This window comes from Branchiostoma floridae, chromosome 16, assembly GCF_000003815.2.
Source record: "Branchiostoma floridae strain S238N-H82 chromosome 16, Bfl_VNyyK, whole genome shotgun sequence".
NCBI classification, from domain to species: domain Eukaryota; kingdom Metazoa; phylum Chordata; class Leptocardii; order Amphioxiformes; family Branchiostomatidae; genus Branchiostoma; species Branchiostoma floridae.
This window is the reverse complement of record NC_049994.1, coordinates 5,324,103-5,342,486: the sequence shown is the minus strand read 5'-3', so window position 1 is coordinate 5,342,486 and position 18,384 is coordinate 5,324,103. Positions and strand designations below refer to the sequence as shown.

General features: G+C 46.8%; 1 protein-coding gene and 1 long non-coding RNA gene across 5 annotated transcripts; one reads left to right on the top strand and one right to left on the bottom strand.

Moving 5' to 3' along the window:
- The first annotated feature begins 56 nt into the window (after positions 1–56).
- Positions 57–16,588, top strand: LOC118403717. 4 transcript variants are annotated; one of them, XM_035802494.1, is made up of 4 exons: positions 57–206; positions 8,138–8,281; positions 8,454–12,991; positions 13,130–16,588. In XM_035802494.1, exons 3-4 carry the CDS (start codon positions 8,599–8,601, stop codon positions 16,375–16,377), a joined length of 7,641 nt encoding a protein of 2,546 aa, XP_035658387.1. In that variant the 5' UTR covers positions 57–206; positions 8,138–8,281; positions 8,454–8,598; the 3' UTR covers positions 16,378–16,588. The 4 variants fall into 4 exon arrangements, with proteins under 4 accessions (XP_035658387.1, XP_035658384.1, XP_035658385.1 ...); XM_035802491.1 differs by having other exon boundaries at positions 8,454–16,588; XM_035802492.1 differs by lacking the exon at positions 57–206 and adding an exon at positions 1,800–1,967 and having other exon boundaries at positions 8,454–16,588.
- Positions 2,820–4,316, bottom strand: LOC118403752. The gene is made up of 2 exons (XR_004829688.1): positions 3,873–4,316; positions 2,820–3,364 (listed from the first exon to the last, which is right to left on the bottom strand). It is a non-coding gene; the product is annotated as an uncharacterized LOC118403752 (long non-coding RNA).
- Positions 16,589–18,384: the final 1,796 nt, after the last annotated feature.

Genomic DNA, 18,384 nt, shown 5'->3' with positions numbered 1-18,384 from the left:
TTTCAAACCCGTCGTCAGTGACGTCACAATACGTCACAGCGCAACAAGAGTCGCACGTAAACACATCGTCGCCAGTCATCAGGAAGAGAGGACGTCTACGTGGCATCTCTCACTAATCGCCGCGATTTTCAGAGAAAGGGCAATAAATATTTGAACTTTCTAACCGTTCTTTTCACAGCGCAGTGTTCAGGACCGCAGGGCTTCCGGTGAGACCCTCATTTGTTGTTTTGGTTGTATCCTGTCAAGAAATTAGCATTGTAACGTTGCTGCTACTGAGATTTTGCTGAGACGCGCCCCCTCACGTCATGATTAAGCTAAGGGCACAACCCGTCGTGCGTGCAATTTGTCTGTATAGGGCAGGCGCATCGCCCGTATTGGCACGTACGGGTGGCGAATCCAGAGCCCGATGGCACAGAAAGTTTTGCCTGCACGTAAAGTTCTACGGCGTGTCTGCGTGCTCCAAATTCCGTCGGATTCCCTACGAGTTGGTACAGAGGTGGTACTTACCACTTACGGATCCCAAAAGATTGCCCACGTTTTGGCACGTAGACAACACGTATTCGCACGTAAGGCGGGTTGTGCCCTTAGCTTTATGCACGCACAAGTGTTCAACACTGATGTAGCTCACAAGCAGTGGCGTAAATTTAGATACGTCGTCGACGTTTCGAGTTATGAAAAAGTAACGACATCTCGCTAGACTTTTAAAAAGCGTTGGATTTGCGAGTGAAGAGTTCACGTTATGATAACGCGCGTACAGAGAGCCGAATTTATACACGTGAAACTATAGGTAGGCACACTTTGCGGCGTGTTACATCGTTGACAACCAATCCGTACAATAGAGGGTTGAAATAGGGCTGCAGTGCCACTTTTTAACGGTAGGTTGCGCCTTTTGCACACACCTTACTTCGTTGATTGACGTCACTTACCGGTGTTACATTGTAGAAATATGATAATCTAACGCTATATATCAGAGGTACATGTAGTCAGTAGCAGTTGTAACTTTATCTGTGAATTAGAGGGCTGAGACAGAGCTGCAGTGCCGCTTTTTGACGGCAGGTTGCGCCACTTGTACACGTTATTTGATTGACAGGGGGAGGTTCTATTGACTTGAACCTTGCTAATATAGCCTCCTTGCTGGAAGCACCGTTATAGCGTCGTGTTACTTACTTACTTTACTTATTTATCCTCTTCATCTCATGTGGGACATAAGGCTGTGATAAGTTTCCTCCACTGGGGTCTGTTCTGTGCTAGGGGCTGAACAGCATCCCAGGGGATCCCAATGTCCGCTAGCGTCGTGTTACTTTGTAGAAATGTGACAATATTTCTACGTAGGGACAATGATATGTATATTAGAGGGTAAGCCCTGGCTGCAGTGCCGCTTTTTGACGGCAGGCTGCGCCTTTACAAGAAAATTTCACATCTTATTGATCGTCTCAATTACAGGCACAGTTTGTACAAGATGTGTTAAATTCATCAGGGAGTATTTTAGATTTCAGGAGCATCTTTAGTAAGTGAACTAAGGAGAGAGGGAGGAATGACTTTGTAGGGCTGCAGTGCCGCTTTTTGACGGCAGGTTGCGCCCCTTGTGCACACATTACGCGATTCAGGGAGGGGGGAGGGCTATTGACTAGAACTTTCTTGTATGCCTACTAGATTTACTGGATTTTTATGACGAAATATCCACGATTTAGTTCAGGCATCAAAAACATTCAAATCGAAACGCCCCCCTCCCCCGGACACCTAAAGCTGTTCTGGAACCCGAACTCAGTCACTACTTGCCGTCAGTGACGTCACGTCACAGCGCAACAATAGTTGTAAACACATCGGCGAAAGTCACCTTGAAGAGAGGACGTCTACGTCGCATCTCTCAACCATTGCCCCGCGATTTTCACAGAAAACTCAATAAAAATTTCACTTTTTCTGACCGTTCTTTTTACAGCGCAGTAGTCGAGACCGTAGGGCGTCAGGTGAGACCCTTATTTGTTGTTGGTTTGTTGTTATTTATGAAAAATATACATGTAGTACATACAGATATTGGCACTGCGAGCAGGCCCCGCTATAACCATGTTGCTGCGACGCGCTGCCGGGACGTACAACTGTGTTGTCGCACGTCATATTTCCACACGTGAGCATGATACTAGCATATACATAGTAGGCATAGCGAACCAAATTTTTGCATAAGCTGAAAGTCATCGAAAATAGTTCAGTCTCATAGATCAAATTCTTCGAGTCATCATACTTTTTTCCGTTTTACAATGCGACAAAGTTGAGATTTTATAGATTTTTTTGAAGTTGAAAAATTTGGTGTTTTCATTGGAAGATGCTTAAGTATTGTCCCTATGGGAAAAGTCCTGTCAGCCACGGCACCATAAATAGCCAGAAATCCACAATTATTCACATATTTTTGACTATAACTCTCTCAATTTTCATGCTACAGTCTCCAAATTTTCAAGAGCTTGAAGTCAGGCAAGGTTCTGCCCAGACACAAAAATTTTAGAGAAAATGAGTTGTATTTTATGCTAATTAGGCCTAATCAGGTAATTTGTAATGAATTAATTTAAAAAAAAGGTCTCTTTCTACACTGCAAGGTGTATAGAAATACTCCTAGCTGACAAGGCAAACCTAACACTTTAATTCATTTTCGTCATCAAGTATAGAAGGCATGTTTTGGATTTTAATTGGTTGAAATATGCAAATGAGCTTAATGACTGGAATATGTAAATGCATACACGTGTCAGAGGTTACATTACTTGTGATCTTTGCTGTAAAAGGCTGTCTCACATCTTAAATCTACATGGAAACAGATCTCAAAAACAGAGTGAACTGCAAAATGATCGTTTAATAATATGTAAAAAAAGGCTAATTAAAACTGCTAATTAGCTGTCACCAGTAAACTGCATCTTTGCAAAATAAACATTTGGATATCATGGCTGGATGACAAATCATAAGTATTAACTAATATATCTTGTATTCAGGCAAGGATAACTTTTGTTTTTTAATGTAGCATTTAGATACCAAATAATTAACAATGAGATTCAACAATGTTTACTAATTAGTAATAAGATATGCTTATTAACTGGCTAGACTAAAAGCATCACATTGTCCTGGTGTTAAGTCTATGACAAGTGACAGGAACTGATATGTGTCATAAAGTGCACTGAATGATTAATATTGGAATCCTGTTTCCAGATTGGACAAGAATGAAGAATTGATTGTTTTCTTAGTTTAAGCTGACAAAATTCTTCAACACTGCAGTTATCCCTCAGTAAAACATTTGGAGCCACATGATAGTTCATGTTTAAAACTTTAATCCAGCCTGTAAACAATGTCCCAGCGAATGTCTTCTGGCTGTCCTCTTCATCCACTAAAAAAAACATCAAAACATAGTAATTAGCATCCAATTTCTGTGTGTATACATACAAAGGGATATTTTCCTATAGCTATAACCACTGCACTGCCACTCCGTTGAAAGGGATGAAATACGATACTAACATAACTTGACAATTTATTTGCAAACTGGCGTTGTAGATTTGCCTAAAATAGTCTGTCTAATATACTCTAAAAGCAAAGAACAGTTTTCACATAATAAAACAACGCCACTAGAACTAATTAGTCGGAGAATATTCCATAATACAATGAAATAGCGGCGCGTGCAGACGTGCGCTCGTAACGCCCCCCTCCCACCCCGCCTTACTGCGGGCCATTTCCGCACGCCCCGAAAATCCGCTCAAATGTATCGCTAAACCCGCCACCCTAAACTCGCGTAAAATCAAACAAAAACTACACATTAACAATCACAAGGCACCCAAATTTGTTACTTCGTTTGTGCATTTTTGTCAACATTTATATAAATAGTAAAATTTCGCACTTACTTTTGACGAATTTTTTCACTGGCCCGCCATTTCAGTTTGCCACAAGCTATGAAGATTGCACAATCACCGTCGTGAACCTTGATCTTTCCCCTTTCACATGATATAATTCCCAGAAGTCTAGTCGAACAGGAAGTCTGGCGGGTTTTGAGTTAAAAACACGCACTTCCGCGGGGCCGCGGCGCAGGCCGGTGCCGCGTTTTCGGCGGCGGAACGTAGGGTTTTTTCGACCGTATCTCCGACTTTACCGATTTTTAGCTCACTTATTATTACGTATTATGGAAAACAAATACCACAGATTGATAGCAAATATTCCATAGATTAATGCCAGCGCAATTTTATCGGCAATTTCCGAGCGGTTACGTGTAGCATACGTTTGAAAGTAAATTTGTGCACCGCGCGGCGTCGCGTTCCAATGCGGAAACTGGGGTGGTTCGCTATGCCTATACATAGGTAGATACTAAGACGTTTCTGGCTCGTTAATATATGCAAATCAAAGTCTCGAAAATCGCAATTTGTTGAAGAAACATGCCTCTGAACCTTCTAAATGTGGTAGAACTGCGAGCGCGGCGATCGGGCAGCACATTTAACAAGGCGTAGGAAACATCAGTGAACATCAACCAACTCAAGGTAGGTATTGTTCCAGCATGCGCAGGGTATGAACGCCTCTTTAAGTGATAAATGTGGATATCAGGGACTGAATTAGTGGGTAAAGTTTTTGCGTTTCAGGTGTAAGAAACAAGGTGCTGTGCCGTCCTGTTACGGTAGGTGGCGTGACACGGCGCCACACCGGCGAGAGCACAGATAGACAGGCGTTCGACATTTTGAACGCTGAAGCGCCGATTAGTCATCTTTTCAACAGTCCGTTTTGTACTTACGTATTTGATGGCAACTCAATAAATATATTTAAGCCGATTCTAAGAATAGAGGTAAAACAGACAGTGTATTCGAGCCTGCGCCCCCAGCCAAGTTTTCCAAAGTCGAAAAATATTTGAAAGAACAAAAACCAAGAGTTTTTGTTTGGTAGCGTTATAGCATATTCTGTGTGTACAGTCATTTATTCAACTTTCGAAATCCTGGCCAATTTGCTAATTGATTTCACAATGAGAACGATTTTTAGCTCAACGTTTTTCGCACGCTCGCATCAGTATTGGAATATCCAGGGGATTTTATTTATATAATCAACTAAACATGGCCTGACTTTAAACCAACAATCTAACTGAAATGCCTTCTATACCTTGTACAAAAAAAAAAAAAAAAAACTACGACATAACTAACTTCGTCTCCAGATGTCTTTGCAACTATTTTAAGATCCATTCTTTTGGGTTTCCGCCAGTCGGCCAGTTTATGGATTATGACATGAATATTAATATGTATCGTTGAGTCACGAAGCTGAGACTTACACCATGCAACGTCGTTACTATCACCCGATGTATAAACGCCTTGTCACGTGCTTTCAGTATGCTGATCACGTGTTCACGTGTGCTGGATCACGTGTCTTTTGCATGACCATGTTGGGCAGCTACACTTTATCTTATTCACCTGTAATGTGTTGAGTTTAAGTGACTTGAAACGTGATTAAATTTAATAGCAAATCCTTCTCTTTTTCAAGATCTAGCAACTAGATTTACTCGATTTGTATGAAACGAATCATCCACGATTTAGTTCAGGAATCCAAAACATTCAAATCGAAACACACACCCCTCCCCCGCCGCCTAGAGCTGTTCTAGAACCCAAACTCCATCGTCAGTACTTGCCGTCAGTGACGTCACAGAGCAACAAAAGTTGTTTGTAAACAGATCATCGCGAGTAACCTTGAAGAGAGGACGTTTTCGTCGCATCTCTCACTCATCGCCGCAATTTTATCAGAAAACTCAATAAAGATTTGAACATTTCTAACCGTTCTTTTTACAGCGCAGTGTTCGAGACCGCAGGGCTTCAGGTGAGACCTACATTTGTTGTTGTCTTGCTGTTATCTATGAAAAATATACATATATTACATACAGACATTGGCACTGCGAGTAGGCCCGCTACAACCATGTTACTGCGACGCGCTGCCGGGACGTACAACTGTGTTATCGCACGTCATATTTCCACACGTAACCACGAAAGTAAATTTTTGGCTCGTTAAACAAATCAGTGTCGTGAACATGGTAAAAGAAGTATACAGTGCAAAGAGCGAACAATCTAAAATGTGATATTCATAATTGCGCGCGCGATGAACGTTCAATACATTAGCAAGCGTAGAAAAAAGGGGCAAACATCAACCAGCTCAAGGTAGGGACAACTCGCGCGGGTTATGAAATCATATGTAAGTAACGTTAAATATTTATTATACAGGATATATCAGGGATTGAATCACTAGATAAGGCTTTGCGTTTCAGGATGGCGACATAAGCTGCAGTGCCGTCTTGTTACGGCAGGTGGCGCCACATAGCGACACTTTGCGTTGAGAGCCGTTGCTAGCTGTAGAGCAATGTTTTGGCGTTCCACAGACAAACACCGTAAGCGGATGAACAAAATAAAATCAACGATTCTTCTGTGTCTCCGTTTGAATACCGCGTGGTTTACTAGAGAGTCGCTATCTCATTAAATCACTACCAAAAGAAGATTTAGTTCTTCCTCTGGTGAAATAATGAGATAGAAGGTACAAGGTCCCTTGAGGGTTAGTATCTCATCTTCTAGTGAAATAATGAAATAGAAGTACGCTATTTCATGAATTCACTTGTAGAAGATTGAACTGTTTGACACATGAGATGGATTGGTGTCATAATGCGACTTGTACAAAAGTTGTAGAAATTGTACAAGTGGTGCAAATTGTTTTCACAGGTTTAGTTATGTTTTTACCATGTTGAAGTGAAAGAAAAAGAGAGGTATCTAGTGTCATATCAGATACGTACACGGGCAGTGGGATATGTGTAAATATGAAACTTCCATATCATTCTGATCATATATTACTAGTGGGCACTCTACTGTGAACACATTGAAGCAGAGATGTATGTGAACTTCATCACCACATTTAGTTGCAGTAATCGTTTGTAAAAAGAAGTACTAGGCCAAAGCAAGTAAATTTTATGGATCTCAGATAAATTCGGGACAACAACAAAAGAAGAAATTTTGTAACCCTTTAGCAATGGTGAAAATATAACAAAGACATGTGAACATAAATTTTTAACTTCTATCAGTCCTATCGCAAAACGTGACATATATTATAATGAGGCACACTGCTGTTTAACCTGACTAAAATCACGCTCCTAGCGGCCGACCTTACAGCTGCCACCACCAACCCCAGCCAGGGAGAGATTGTATAACAAGGGCTAACTGCTGTTGTCTTTGGTTTCCTGGTGGTATCTGCCTGATGGCAGTTAAATATTATTTAAACAGTGTTAAGAAACGGCGGCAATCACAAAGTCATTACCGACAGTGTCAGTGACGAAAGATAGTGGATACTACTAGTATGTGAAACGTCTGACCGTTTCCAAAATCATATCTAGTTGCTTTAGTATTTGCTTTTTGGCATATCTTATTACCTGGATGTCTAATCTTCATAGACTCTTATTCCGTTTGATAATTCCCATGTTGACACGAGTGTCACTGTGTTATTGATTATAGAAATAAAAACCTTGTTGGTTGTGATGCCATGTTTCGTTACTTCAAGTCATATTATCCAGTTGAAAGTATCTTTAATTTTGCCCACTTTTTGTCGACAGCACGCATTAAATTTGGAGTTTGCTGAAAGCGCCATCCATAAAATTTACTTGCTGTGGCCTTAAGCTTTTATTCAATCAATAGAAAACGAATACTGTGATGTCGTACAAACGTAAACCTGGGAGTTTAAATGCCTGCGGTTTATTCTTGTTTAGCCATTTTTATGTACATAAATACTTATTTAAAGCGTGTAACAGTTTTTATGTACACTGCCCTTTATACTTTTGAAGGCCATGTGTTGAAGGACTACAATATTGCACATGGCTACAATGTTCACATGTACATTTTTGTGTATCTGGGTGTTTGTAATTATGTTATAAAATGTTTTCCACTCTCTAAAAGTGCACTCTCACTGCACTTGCGTCAAGCTTGCGTCACTGCGGGGTTTGAAAGATACTCAACGAATGTCAGAGATAAAGATAGGCGTAACATGTACGCTTTGGCGAATACGGAAAGATATACATAGAAAAAGTCGTATAGAAGGGGAAATCTCTCAAATTCCGTCACGTCTTTTCAACTCAGTATCACTCAACTCACGAGAAACTCATGTGCACCTGCAGTCACAAAGCCACTGGATCATAACTTTGGTGTGGTACCAGAAACAACCGCCAGGGAGCGTTATTTCTTCCGATCAAGACCAACATCAACATCAACATGTCTTCCTACGCCAGCCGTGACATTGATCCACCCTAGGTGTAAATTAGGTCTGTCTAGAAAGCAAACCTTCACTTTTTATTAATTAGATATGGTAATTCAAATTTGCATTTAAACGCGTGATACAATGCGCTAGGTGGAAATAGAAATTTTTTTCCCCTGCAAATTATTTGCACCGTACTGCTCGAGCAAGAAGTAACTATTTTCCCTCCCTCTCCGAAGGACAACGTCGCCTCGTCGATCACAGGCAGCTTCGGTAGACTTCGGCAAACTTCGGCCATCCTCGTCAATCCCCGCCAACCACCATCACCGACGAAAGCCGAGTTCGTCCGTCTGCAGCAAGCCAAAGACTCTTTCTATGTAGTCTATGTATAGATTGTTAAGTTGTTGTAAAAAGGTGCAAAAATCGGAAGAGAAAATTAATACTGTAGAACATGAGTTAGATGTTAGTGCTAGTAGTGCTAACAGTAGTGCTGGGATAGGTCCCACACTTGGCGTTGCGCAAAAGGAGCAAAAATCAGAAGAGAAAATGAATACTGCAGAAGATAAGCTAGAAGTTAGTGCTAGTAGTGCTAGCAGTAGTGCTGGGATAGGTCCCACACTAAGCGTTGCGCCCCCCTCCCCTGCGCAGTCGAACACAGATGTATCAAAATATGCAGAGGAACTGATCAAAGACCCAACAGTCCTCCGCAGTGCGACCAGCATCAGCAAGATGTTCAAAGGTGGCTCCAATAACAACGTCACAACCATTCTTGCCAAAAACCTTATCGAATCCGCCACTTCAGACCTACTGATTGAAATCGAATCTTGCTCGTCTATGTCCAGCGGCAGCTGTGAGTCAGGTATGGACATGATGGACTCCGTTCTTGACATAACCGGACTCATCCACGCCGAGAAAAGGCGAATCAAGGGCGAGTGCTCACGAGAAGATCTCGGTCTCCTCTCGCAGATCACGAAGTTCAAGCCGATCTCTCGCGAAACGACCGAGACCCACCAGAGGGAGAGCACACACGAGTTCGTGCACAGGCGCGACTCCAAGGGTGCAACAACCGAGCATCTCCACAAAAGTCAGTCGATAACTACGATGGCCGATGTGAGACAAGGGAAGATCCGGACAGCATCTGGGAAGACGCTGCGGATCAGATGCTCCAAGACGAACGAAATCCTCCGCCAGAAGATGATTTACAACGCCAGACAGGAGTTGGCGCCTCCGAAAAAGAAGAAGTTCAAAACTATCGCTAAGGCGATCGCCTGGACCATGAGAAACAGATTGGCGTTCATGAAGGGCGATGCCCCCAAAACGAAGGAACAGGAGGAAGAGGAGAAGATACAGAAGCTGGCAAAGATCTTCACCACCAACGTCATCAAGGGCGCAGTCAAGAAGTATGAATTGGAAGAAAGGCAGGAGGCTATAAGGCAAGAAAGACGCCGTCGTGCCAACCGGAGAAAATTCACAACCACCCGAAACTTCTTCGGGGAGTTAGAGGACTTTCCCGACCCTAGGCCGTGGGTTAAGAAGTTTGATAAGAACCACAACCCTAACAACAAGGCGCTGGCATACTGGGTCCGAGAGATCCAAAGGCAGGTGATGGTGCACGAGTTAGGCCCGCCGCCACCCGACCTGGACCTGCCCTGCAGCAACCTCTCCCTCAGGCACTCCAAACACTCCGATCTCAAGATGGCGTGTCATGCGGAGACCGAAGAGGAACTAGCCATCTTCAGCGGGCGAAAGAATTCCAGCATCTGCTTTGCAAGCACCACTAAGTTCGGGGACTTAAACACTCCTCAAGTCCGCGAAGAGGATAAGCTCAGCATGGCTGTTGGAGGGTCACCTGAGGAAAAGACTTCCTCCCGGCGGACAGGGAAAGAGTCGACGAACAAGCCGGATTATCTTGGCGGGAAATCTGGCGGCTCAAGTGTCACCCGAGAGGAAAAGGGGGCTGGTATGACTGGGCTCTTCCCGGCAAACGATGTCCCGTCCGGTAAAAAGTCTCCCAAATCAGGCAGGATCCTTAAGGTGAAGGACGACAAAACAAAAGATGTGAAGAGTCCTGTCCAGAAGGACCAGGTTAGCTCGTCCGCTGTTGATGAGCCCATACCCATCTGGACAAAGGCGCCAAAGGAGAAAAAGTCGTGGACCACTCAAGACAAACCACGAGACATGACCGACCCTAGAGTCGATCCTCCTTACATACTGCGCTCTTTGACCGAAGTCCGGCCTGATAAAAGCGTGGAAGACATGGAAGAGCCTCCCCCTGCGCCAAGAAGTTCCGAGAAGTCATCTGGCCCCTCTGGAGGGACCCCTGAGACAGAGGCTGCCCAAACCAAGAAAGGCACTAGAGTCAGACCCACGGCTGTGGCAGACTCGGTTGTGTTATACCGTGCGGACGAAAGAGTCCAGACAGCCGTTCATAAGATAATGGTTTCCGTGGCTGAAGGAATGATGACAAGGAGCCGGTACCTCCGCATTCTGAACCGCGCTGTCTCGATCATCGACCCCATGATACAAGTGACAGAAGCCGAGCTCTTTAACCCGACACTTCTTGGCGAGCTGATCCACCAAGTTAACCAGACGTACAGCACGATGGAGGCCACCACAATGGGGCTCACACGGATTTTTCTTACCATCTTGTCGGGAGTCCTGACAAGAGTAGCAGGCTTGATGCCTCTCGTGGGCGCCACAGAAGAAGGAGGCCTGCCCGTACTTCCCTCCAACGCTCCTGTCGGCAGAACAGACACGGCAACATCGACAGGAAACCGCCTGATGGCGACCAGAGTGTCCCCACCGCCCTCTGTGTCTGGCAAGGACGATCAAAACGCTACAGACGAACAGCAACGTAGTGTCAGACGGAAGACCAAACTATCCAAGGGTCAAGGAAGAAAAGAAGTTGGCAAGGTGGAGTCAGACGAAAAACGTTCTTCAAAGTCAAAGAAATCTGACGAAGAGCCAGAAGCCACCATCTGGAAAGTGCCAGACCGTCGAAGGCGTTCTAGTCTCAACCCACCAGTGGTCGAAGACTTAAAAAACACACTCCAACATCGCGAGGAAGAGCGACAGAAAAAGAAACAGACCCTGCACTTCACCTCTCAGTCCAGTGCCGCGTCACAGAAGAGCACTGTGACCAAATACGGGAAAGGCAAGAAGAAAGACACGGCTTCTCTGGAGTCTAGTCAGGCGGTGAGGAAGACAACACTTGCGTTCACCCCTCCGCCTCCTCCTCCCCCACTGCCAGGCTGTCTCCCAGGAGGCAGTGCGCCAGCACAGGCCGCTCCTGTTGTATACACGACACAGACGGCAGAGGTGGGACAGCGCGCCACCGTCAGCTCCCGGGAGCAAGATGGCACCGAGGTGTCCACTGAGACTGCTACAATGGCAACCATGATGGAAGCCCAAATGGAAGCACCGCCGGCACCTCCCCCTCTTCCTCCCCCTGACTACTATCTGTTGGGCGGCGACGAGTCGGACGATGAGACGCCGAAGGAACAGGCACCGCCGCCGGGGGCTGCCAGGGTGTACGTCCCGCCGAACTACTTGGGTCGCTTTCAGAGCCAGGGCTTCAAGCACGTCGAGTTCCACCCCTCCCCTCGAGGCAGTGCCACCAACAGTGTTGCGGGAAGTGATGTCGGCAGTGTACGGTCTTCCCGCGCGAGTACGCCCGCAGGCACCCCTCGAAGCTCTAGTCCTGTTGGCAGGGACCGCACAAGCCAGGGAGTCCAAAGCACGGCCCTTGCAACAGCCTTGCGTGATGTTGGAGAGAGCTGGGGCGCAACACATGGCATGATGCAACCTCGAAGGGACAGTCTTGCCTTCCGACTGCAGTCCCAGTCGACGCAGCTGAAACACTCTACCACTGTGAGGAGAAAGACGTCTACAGGGGAGACGGAAGACACGGCCGAGGCATCGCACATGGTCGCCACAGTTCAGGCCGACAGAGTCCCCTCGCCGCCACCCCTGCCGTCCTTTGGCCTGGGTTTATTATCTCCACACCCAATGTCCATGTCTCCTTTATCATCGGCGACGTTGGGCCAAGCCTTGAATGATGCAATTGGAAGAAGGGATCACGTGATGCCCGGGCACATGCAGTCCAGCTCACATGGAAACGATAGCTTGTCCTTCCGGCTTCAGTCCCAGTCAACCAAGCTGAAACACTCTACCACTGTGAGGAGGAAGACGTCTATAGGGGAGACTGAGGACACGGCAGAGGCATCGCACATGGTCGCGACTGTCCAGGCTGAGCGTATCCCGACACCACCGCCGCTGCCGGCCTTCGGCCTCGGTGCACATGCCCAGATAGCGCCACCGGCTGCGCTGGCGATTCCCAGTGCTACGCCAACTATGGGTCTGTTGTCACACAGCTCTGCCTTGCCTATGCCACAGCTTGGTGGACAGACTAGTCTTTCTGGAGGTACAGCCATGCGACACACGTCTGCGTCATCCAAGGTGACACAAAAGACAAGCGTCAAAAAGGGTGACGAAACTGTGGAAAACATTGCCGAAGCCAGCCAGGCCATGGCAACTACGGAAGTTATGCAGATTCCTCCGCCACCGCCGCTCCCAACTTCGGAACAGCTGAGACGGTCAAGTCTTCCACGAGCCACGCCACACTTGCTGATGCATGGGGCAGGATTCGGACGAGTCCCCTCACCCCCGACTTTGCCACCTATGGAGCTACTGATGGCCGGAATCTCAGGTGGATTCGGACAAGTCCCCTCACCTCCGGCTTTGCCACCTATGGAGCTACTGATGGCCGGAATCTCAGATGGATTCGGACGAGTCCCCTTACCCCCGGCTTTGCCACCTATGGAGCTACTGATGGCCGGAATCTCAGATGGATTCGGACGAGTCCCCTCGCCCCCGGCTTTGCCACCTATGGAGCTACTGATGGCCGGAATCTCAGGTGGATTCGGACGGCCTCAGCCAAACATGGCGCTACAGATGTCAGGACCATTGGCTCTAGCAGCCCCTCAATCCTCACTCTTGTCTCAAGGCCATGGACAAGGAGGAGGTACCTTCATGCGAAGTACTACAGCTTCCAACAAAATGACACACAAGACTAAGGTCACGAAGGGTGATGAAACGGTAGAGAATGTGGCAGAGGCCAGCGAAACCGTGGGTACAATGGAGGTTGGTCATATCCCTGAACCGCCACCACTCCCAACGCCGGGACAGCTGAGACGACCAAGTCTTCCACAATCCACACCACAGCTTAACATGGCGCTACAGATGGCAGGACCTTCGGCTCTAGCAGCCCCTCAGTACCCGCCTTCTTTGATGTCTCCAGGCCATGGACAAGGTGGTGGTACCTTTATGCGGAGCACTACAGCTTCGAACAAAATGACGCACAAGACTAAGGTCACGAAGGGTGATGAAACGGTAGAAAATGTGGCAGAGGCCGGTCAAACAGTGGCTACTGTGGAGGCTGGTCATATCCCTGCGCCGCCACCGCTCCCAACGCCGGGACAGCTGAGACGACCAAGTACCCTCCCACAACTTCCACAAGCCGCACCTCAGCCTAACATGGCGCTGATGTTCGCAGGACCTGCGGGTCTAGTAATCCCTCAGCCCCCGCCTCTGCCGGCTTCGTTGATGTCTTCAGGCCGTGGTGGAGGCACGTTTATGAGAAGCACTACCGCCTCCAACAAAATGACGCACAAGACTAAGGTCACGAAGGGTGACGAAACGGTAGAAAATGTGGCAGAGGCCAGCGAGACCGTGGGTACAATGGAGGTTGGCATTATCCCTGAGCCGCCACCACTCCCGACCCCAGAGCAGCTGAGGCGCCCAAGTCTTCCAGGAGCCACACCACACTTCATGATGCATGGGGCAGGATTCGGACGAGTCCCATCACCCCCGACTTTGCCACCAATTGAGCTACTGTTGTCCGGAATATCAGATATGTCCGGACGGGTTCCCTCTCCTCCTGCGCTGCCTCCGATGGAGTTTCTGATGTCCGAAATCAGATACACATCTAGACAAGTCCCCAATCCTCCTGCTTTACCAACAATGGAGTTTCTGATGTCCGGAATCTCAGGATCGCCGCGGCCACTTTTGGATCTGGTCGGCTCCGGTTCCATGCAGCCTGTACCGGATCCAACCCGACAGTACACCGTCATGTCGATGGGCGCTGTGGAGGGTGGCGAGGCGGTTATGGCGCGCAAAGAGTACTCCCAGAAAGTTCGGGAAGCCCTTGTTGGCAACGACAATGAAAGCGGAAGCTCAAAGGCGCAGGCCGCCCCGTCCAAGGATGCTAAGAAGTCTGATCTAGCATCTAAGGACGTTGCAGCAAAGATGTCCGGTCCCGATGGTTCCACGAAAATTAAGGGGCCGCAAGAAGCAGGAGACTCGGAAACTAAAGACACTCCTAAGAAGACAGTGCTAACGTACAAGGTCGTACCTTCTAAACCTACGGCTTCCGCCAAAGTAGCAAGTGCATCGAGCATTGCCACATCAACACACACTTCACCACCTCCTAAGGAAGAAAATGCTCCAGTCGCAGGTCCATCTGGACAGACAAAAGGGTCCACACAGGACAAGAAAGAGAAGCCAATTCTTGAGGCTTCACAGAAAGGAGCGAACGTGCCAAAAGCTGGACCGTCCGGAGTCCAGACCGCCAAATTGGCGCCTTCGAAAATCCCGCGAGCGACTAGAGGCGTAGATGTTAAGGGGAAAACTCCCGCTATGGGTAGTACTGCATTGTCGCCAAGGCGCGCAGACATGCAAGCAACAGACAAGAAGTCTGTCAAACAAACAGCACCTTCAAGAATTCCACGACCGGTTCAAGACACGACTGTAAAAAAACTTCTCGTAATGGAGACAGAAGCATTGTCACCAAGGCGCGCAGACATGCAAGCTACAGACAAACCTGTCAAACAAACCTCAACATCGCCTTCAAAAATTCCACGACCGGTTCAAGACACTGCTGTAATTGACAGAACTGCGCTGTCCCAAAGGCGCAGAGAAGCGTCTATAGGATTTCTGACCAAACCTTTGCCCATGAAGACTGCACAGTCGGTCAAGGACTCCACCGACAGGCCAAGGACTCCCGAGAAGAAGTTGACTGCACAGACGGCTGGACCGCCAAGAGCTCGTACCGGACCGACGGCAGAACCGCCAAACGCTGAGCAATCTTCCGGGCCAGATACTCCCGAGTATCGGCGTCCATACGGCTGGGTGTCGTCGGGGATAAAGAAGTATAACGATGACGAAAGGGCACGGCTGGATGCGGAGGTTGACCAGTACTGGGGTGGAAAGTTCTCCAGAGGTCGTGAAAAGTCATGGTGGAATATCGAGGATCCAGAAGAACGCGAGAGAGCACGGCTTCGCCAGGAGCGGTCTCAGACAGACCTCCGGCGGACCGGATCGTCAGGCAGGGTGCCCGGTGAAACATTCGCCTCCTACAAGCCACCTGGCATCGGGAAAGAAGTGAAGTACGATGTCGACAGATCACCGGTGATGTTACCCGGTCACTTCGGTGGGTCAACGGGCGTCCGGTCCAGAGCGAGCCGGCAGGACACGGGCTTAGTACCGAAAAAGCTGGACTTGGAAGTCTTCGACTCATCAGAAGCTAGCGAAGACGAGGTAGACTTGGACAAACCCGTTTCAGTGGAGGATCTGAGAGACGATGAGTATTGGCAAGCCTTGGAGAAAAAGGCGTACGCCATGGTGAAGAAGAGCATGGAACAACTGGAGACGGCAGAAGAGGACGAGACACCGGTGCAGGAAGCTTCGCCGACCACGAAGAAACCTTCCAAGTTCTCTCAAATGTTCCAGTCAAGGAAAGAAAAGGAGAGGAAAAGAGAGAGGGAGGCCAGAAAAAAGGCCATGAAAGAGGAAGTCCCGCACAAGTCGGTCCCCCCGAACGCAAAACCGTTCTATGGTCCACCGCTTCCTCCGGAGATGCAGAAAAGTGCTCCGGAGAAGAATAAAACGGACATGACGCGCCACGGACACCAGGGGAAGCCTACAATGGCCGCTAGTAAAGCAGAAGATGAAGAATCAAGCACTTCTAACAAATCTGGCGGCAGGCTCACCCCCTCTAAGCTAGTCGGCAAGATCAAGGGTAGCCTCACGAGGGTCAAAGATTCGATTAAATCGAGGCTATCCGGAGAAGAGAGCGACTCAAGCTTCTCCTCGGATGACGACTGATTTGTCGACATAAACATAATACCGGCGTGGCAAAAAAATCTACACATATGTGTTCGTTGCTCACGTTTGATGTTTGAAGTATCAAAAACACATTAAACATAATAAATGAACGCGATGGATATTTTAAGTCACGATGAAAAAGGAAAATGAAAGAATCAACTGCAAAGACCTTATCGCAACTGCGCAGCGAGGGGACGCAATTTAAACCGTTTCTGTACGCTGGCAGTACTTAGTGTTGTAAAGCTATGTACGCATTGGTCGCACATGTTGTCAAACAATCGATACGTATACATATTGGTAACGTCACAGTGCGAATTCCTTATATCGGCTCTAAAAGTAAATGTACACCATTGTATGTGGCTAACAAAAATGTTATTAATGTTAACGTTGCCGTAACAGTGTCAATGCCAATACACAACTTAAAATGGATTTCAACGCTTCGTATCTTCCCTCAGGAATGTAAAATTCTTGGGTCAACCACACCACGACTGAGATTATGTGTGTGTACATATGCATGTATAAATGTATAAATATATCATGTGTGTCTTTGTAAATTGTTGGAAAAGAAAATTTTTTATTCAGAATAAATCTTCACACGCCAATTCGCGCTTCCTTTTCTTACTGTTGGGTTCGGTTACCTCCCTAGGTAAGTTCTGTAAGTCTCAGAATTAACTTGATGTTGGACTATAGTATTGCGGATATTAGATGGAAGGTACCATATCGTTGGATTTGTATGATTTAAAAATGACCGCAATACTAAGACGGCCTGGTCCTTCACGAACTTTTGGAACGACTCTATCTTTTGTAATGGCCATGCCTGTCACGGTGAAGACATTCCGTTTGTGTTCCAAACAAACCATCTGGTGAACATAACGGTGCACACCCCAGTTCTTCCGCGACCGGGGGTCCGTGGTAGTCCCAACTTATTTCGGAGTAAGGGGATTTTACCATCCGTTTTGCGCCCAGTTACTCGGTGTAAAATTAGCGTAGCGGATCCAAATCGCTGGTAGTATAATATTCGACCCCTATATGCTGCTTTCGGTAAGTTTTTGTCGCCGAATCTTGGCTTCCGGTTAATTCCTGGTATCTCTCCGAGGACGCAAACAGTGAAGGGGCCGGAGCCGCTTGACAGATGACGTCACCGCTATGGGCTTTCGACATGCATTAGAATATTCATTATTGTGAGATTTGTAGTACTAGAATTTTCTTGTAAATCAGATATGTTAGACCATATGGTACATGCTTACTTTCTGTATAGGCGTAGTTCCCGTGATTTTGCTTTTAAATACGGCATCGTTGAAAAAAGTCTCTTAACTATAGGTTTCAATGGGGGCGAGAAACTGGGGTGTGCCCCCATAAGGCCATGTTGATTTGATTAATGGATGACATCAGCGCTCGCACCAATTTTCACCCGTTTCCAAAAAAAAAAAAGTTTTCCGCCACACAATAAATTGTACAAAGCAGCTGTGAAATGAGCACAAATATTCCGTAGATTGAAAAAAAAAGTATCAGAAAACAGATAATTAATCATAGTCTAATGCCATAGAATGCCAAAATAAATCTAAACTCAAAGAATAAGATGTGAAAGGACAGAAAGAAAAAAATCTTCTGTTGGTAGGGGGAGGTACTAGTACAGAAATTCAGGTCCCGTTCAGGTCCAGAGGAAGCTTGAGAACTGGCAATACTCAAAACAATGGTAATTGGTCAGTTTTGCTACAAAGGAATCTATTTGGTGGACTATTGGACTCCCACTAGCATTTAAAAGTCCTCTCCAAGTAATATGGGTTAACTGTCTTTGTACCTTTGACTGTAGAAACTTGGTACAATTGACTATAAACTCTACTTGACTTCCTCTTGGTGTCTTCTTGGCCCCCGGTAAGACCCTAAATGCCTGCCAACATAGTGTGCCCATTTTGTAATTCGCGAAACCTGTTCCTCTGATTTTTTTTCCAGGTCTGTTTTTTTTCGGATTGGTCCAAGAAGAAAACAAATTGTTTTGCACCCGTA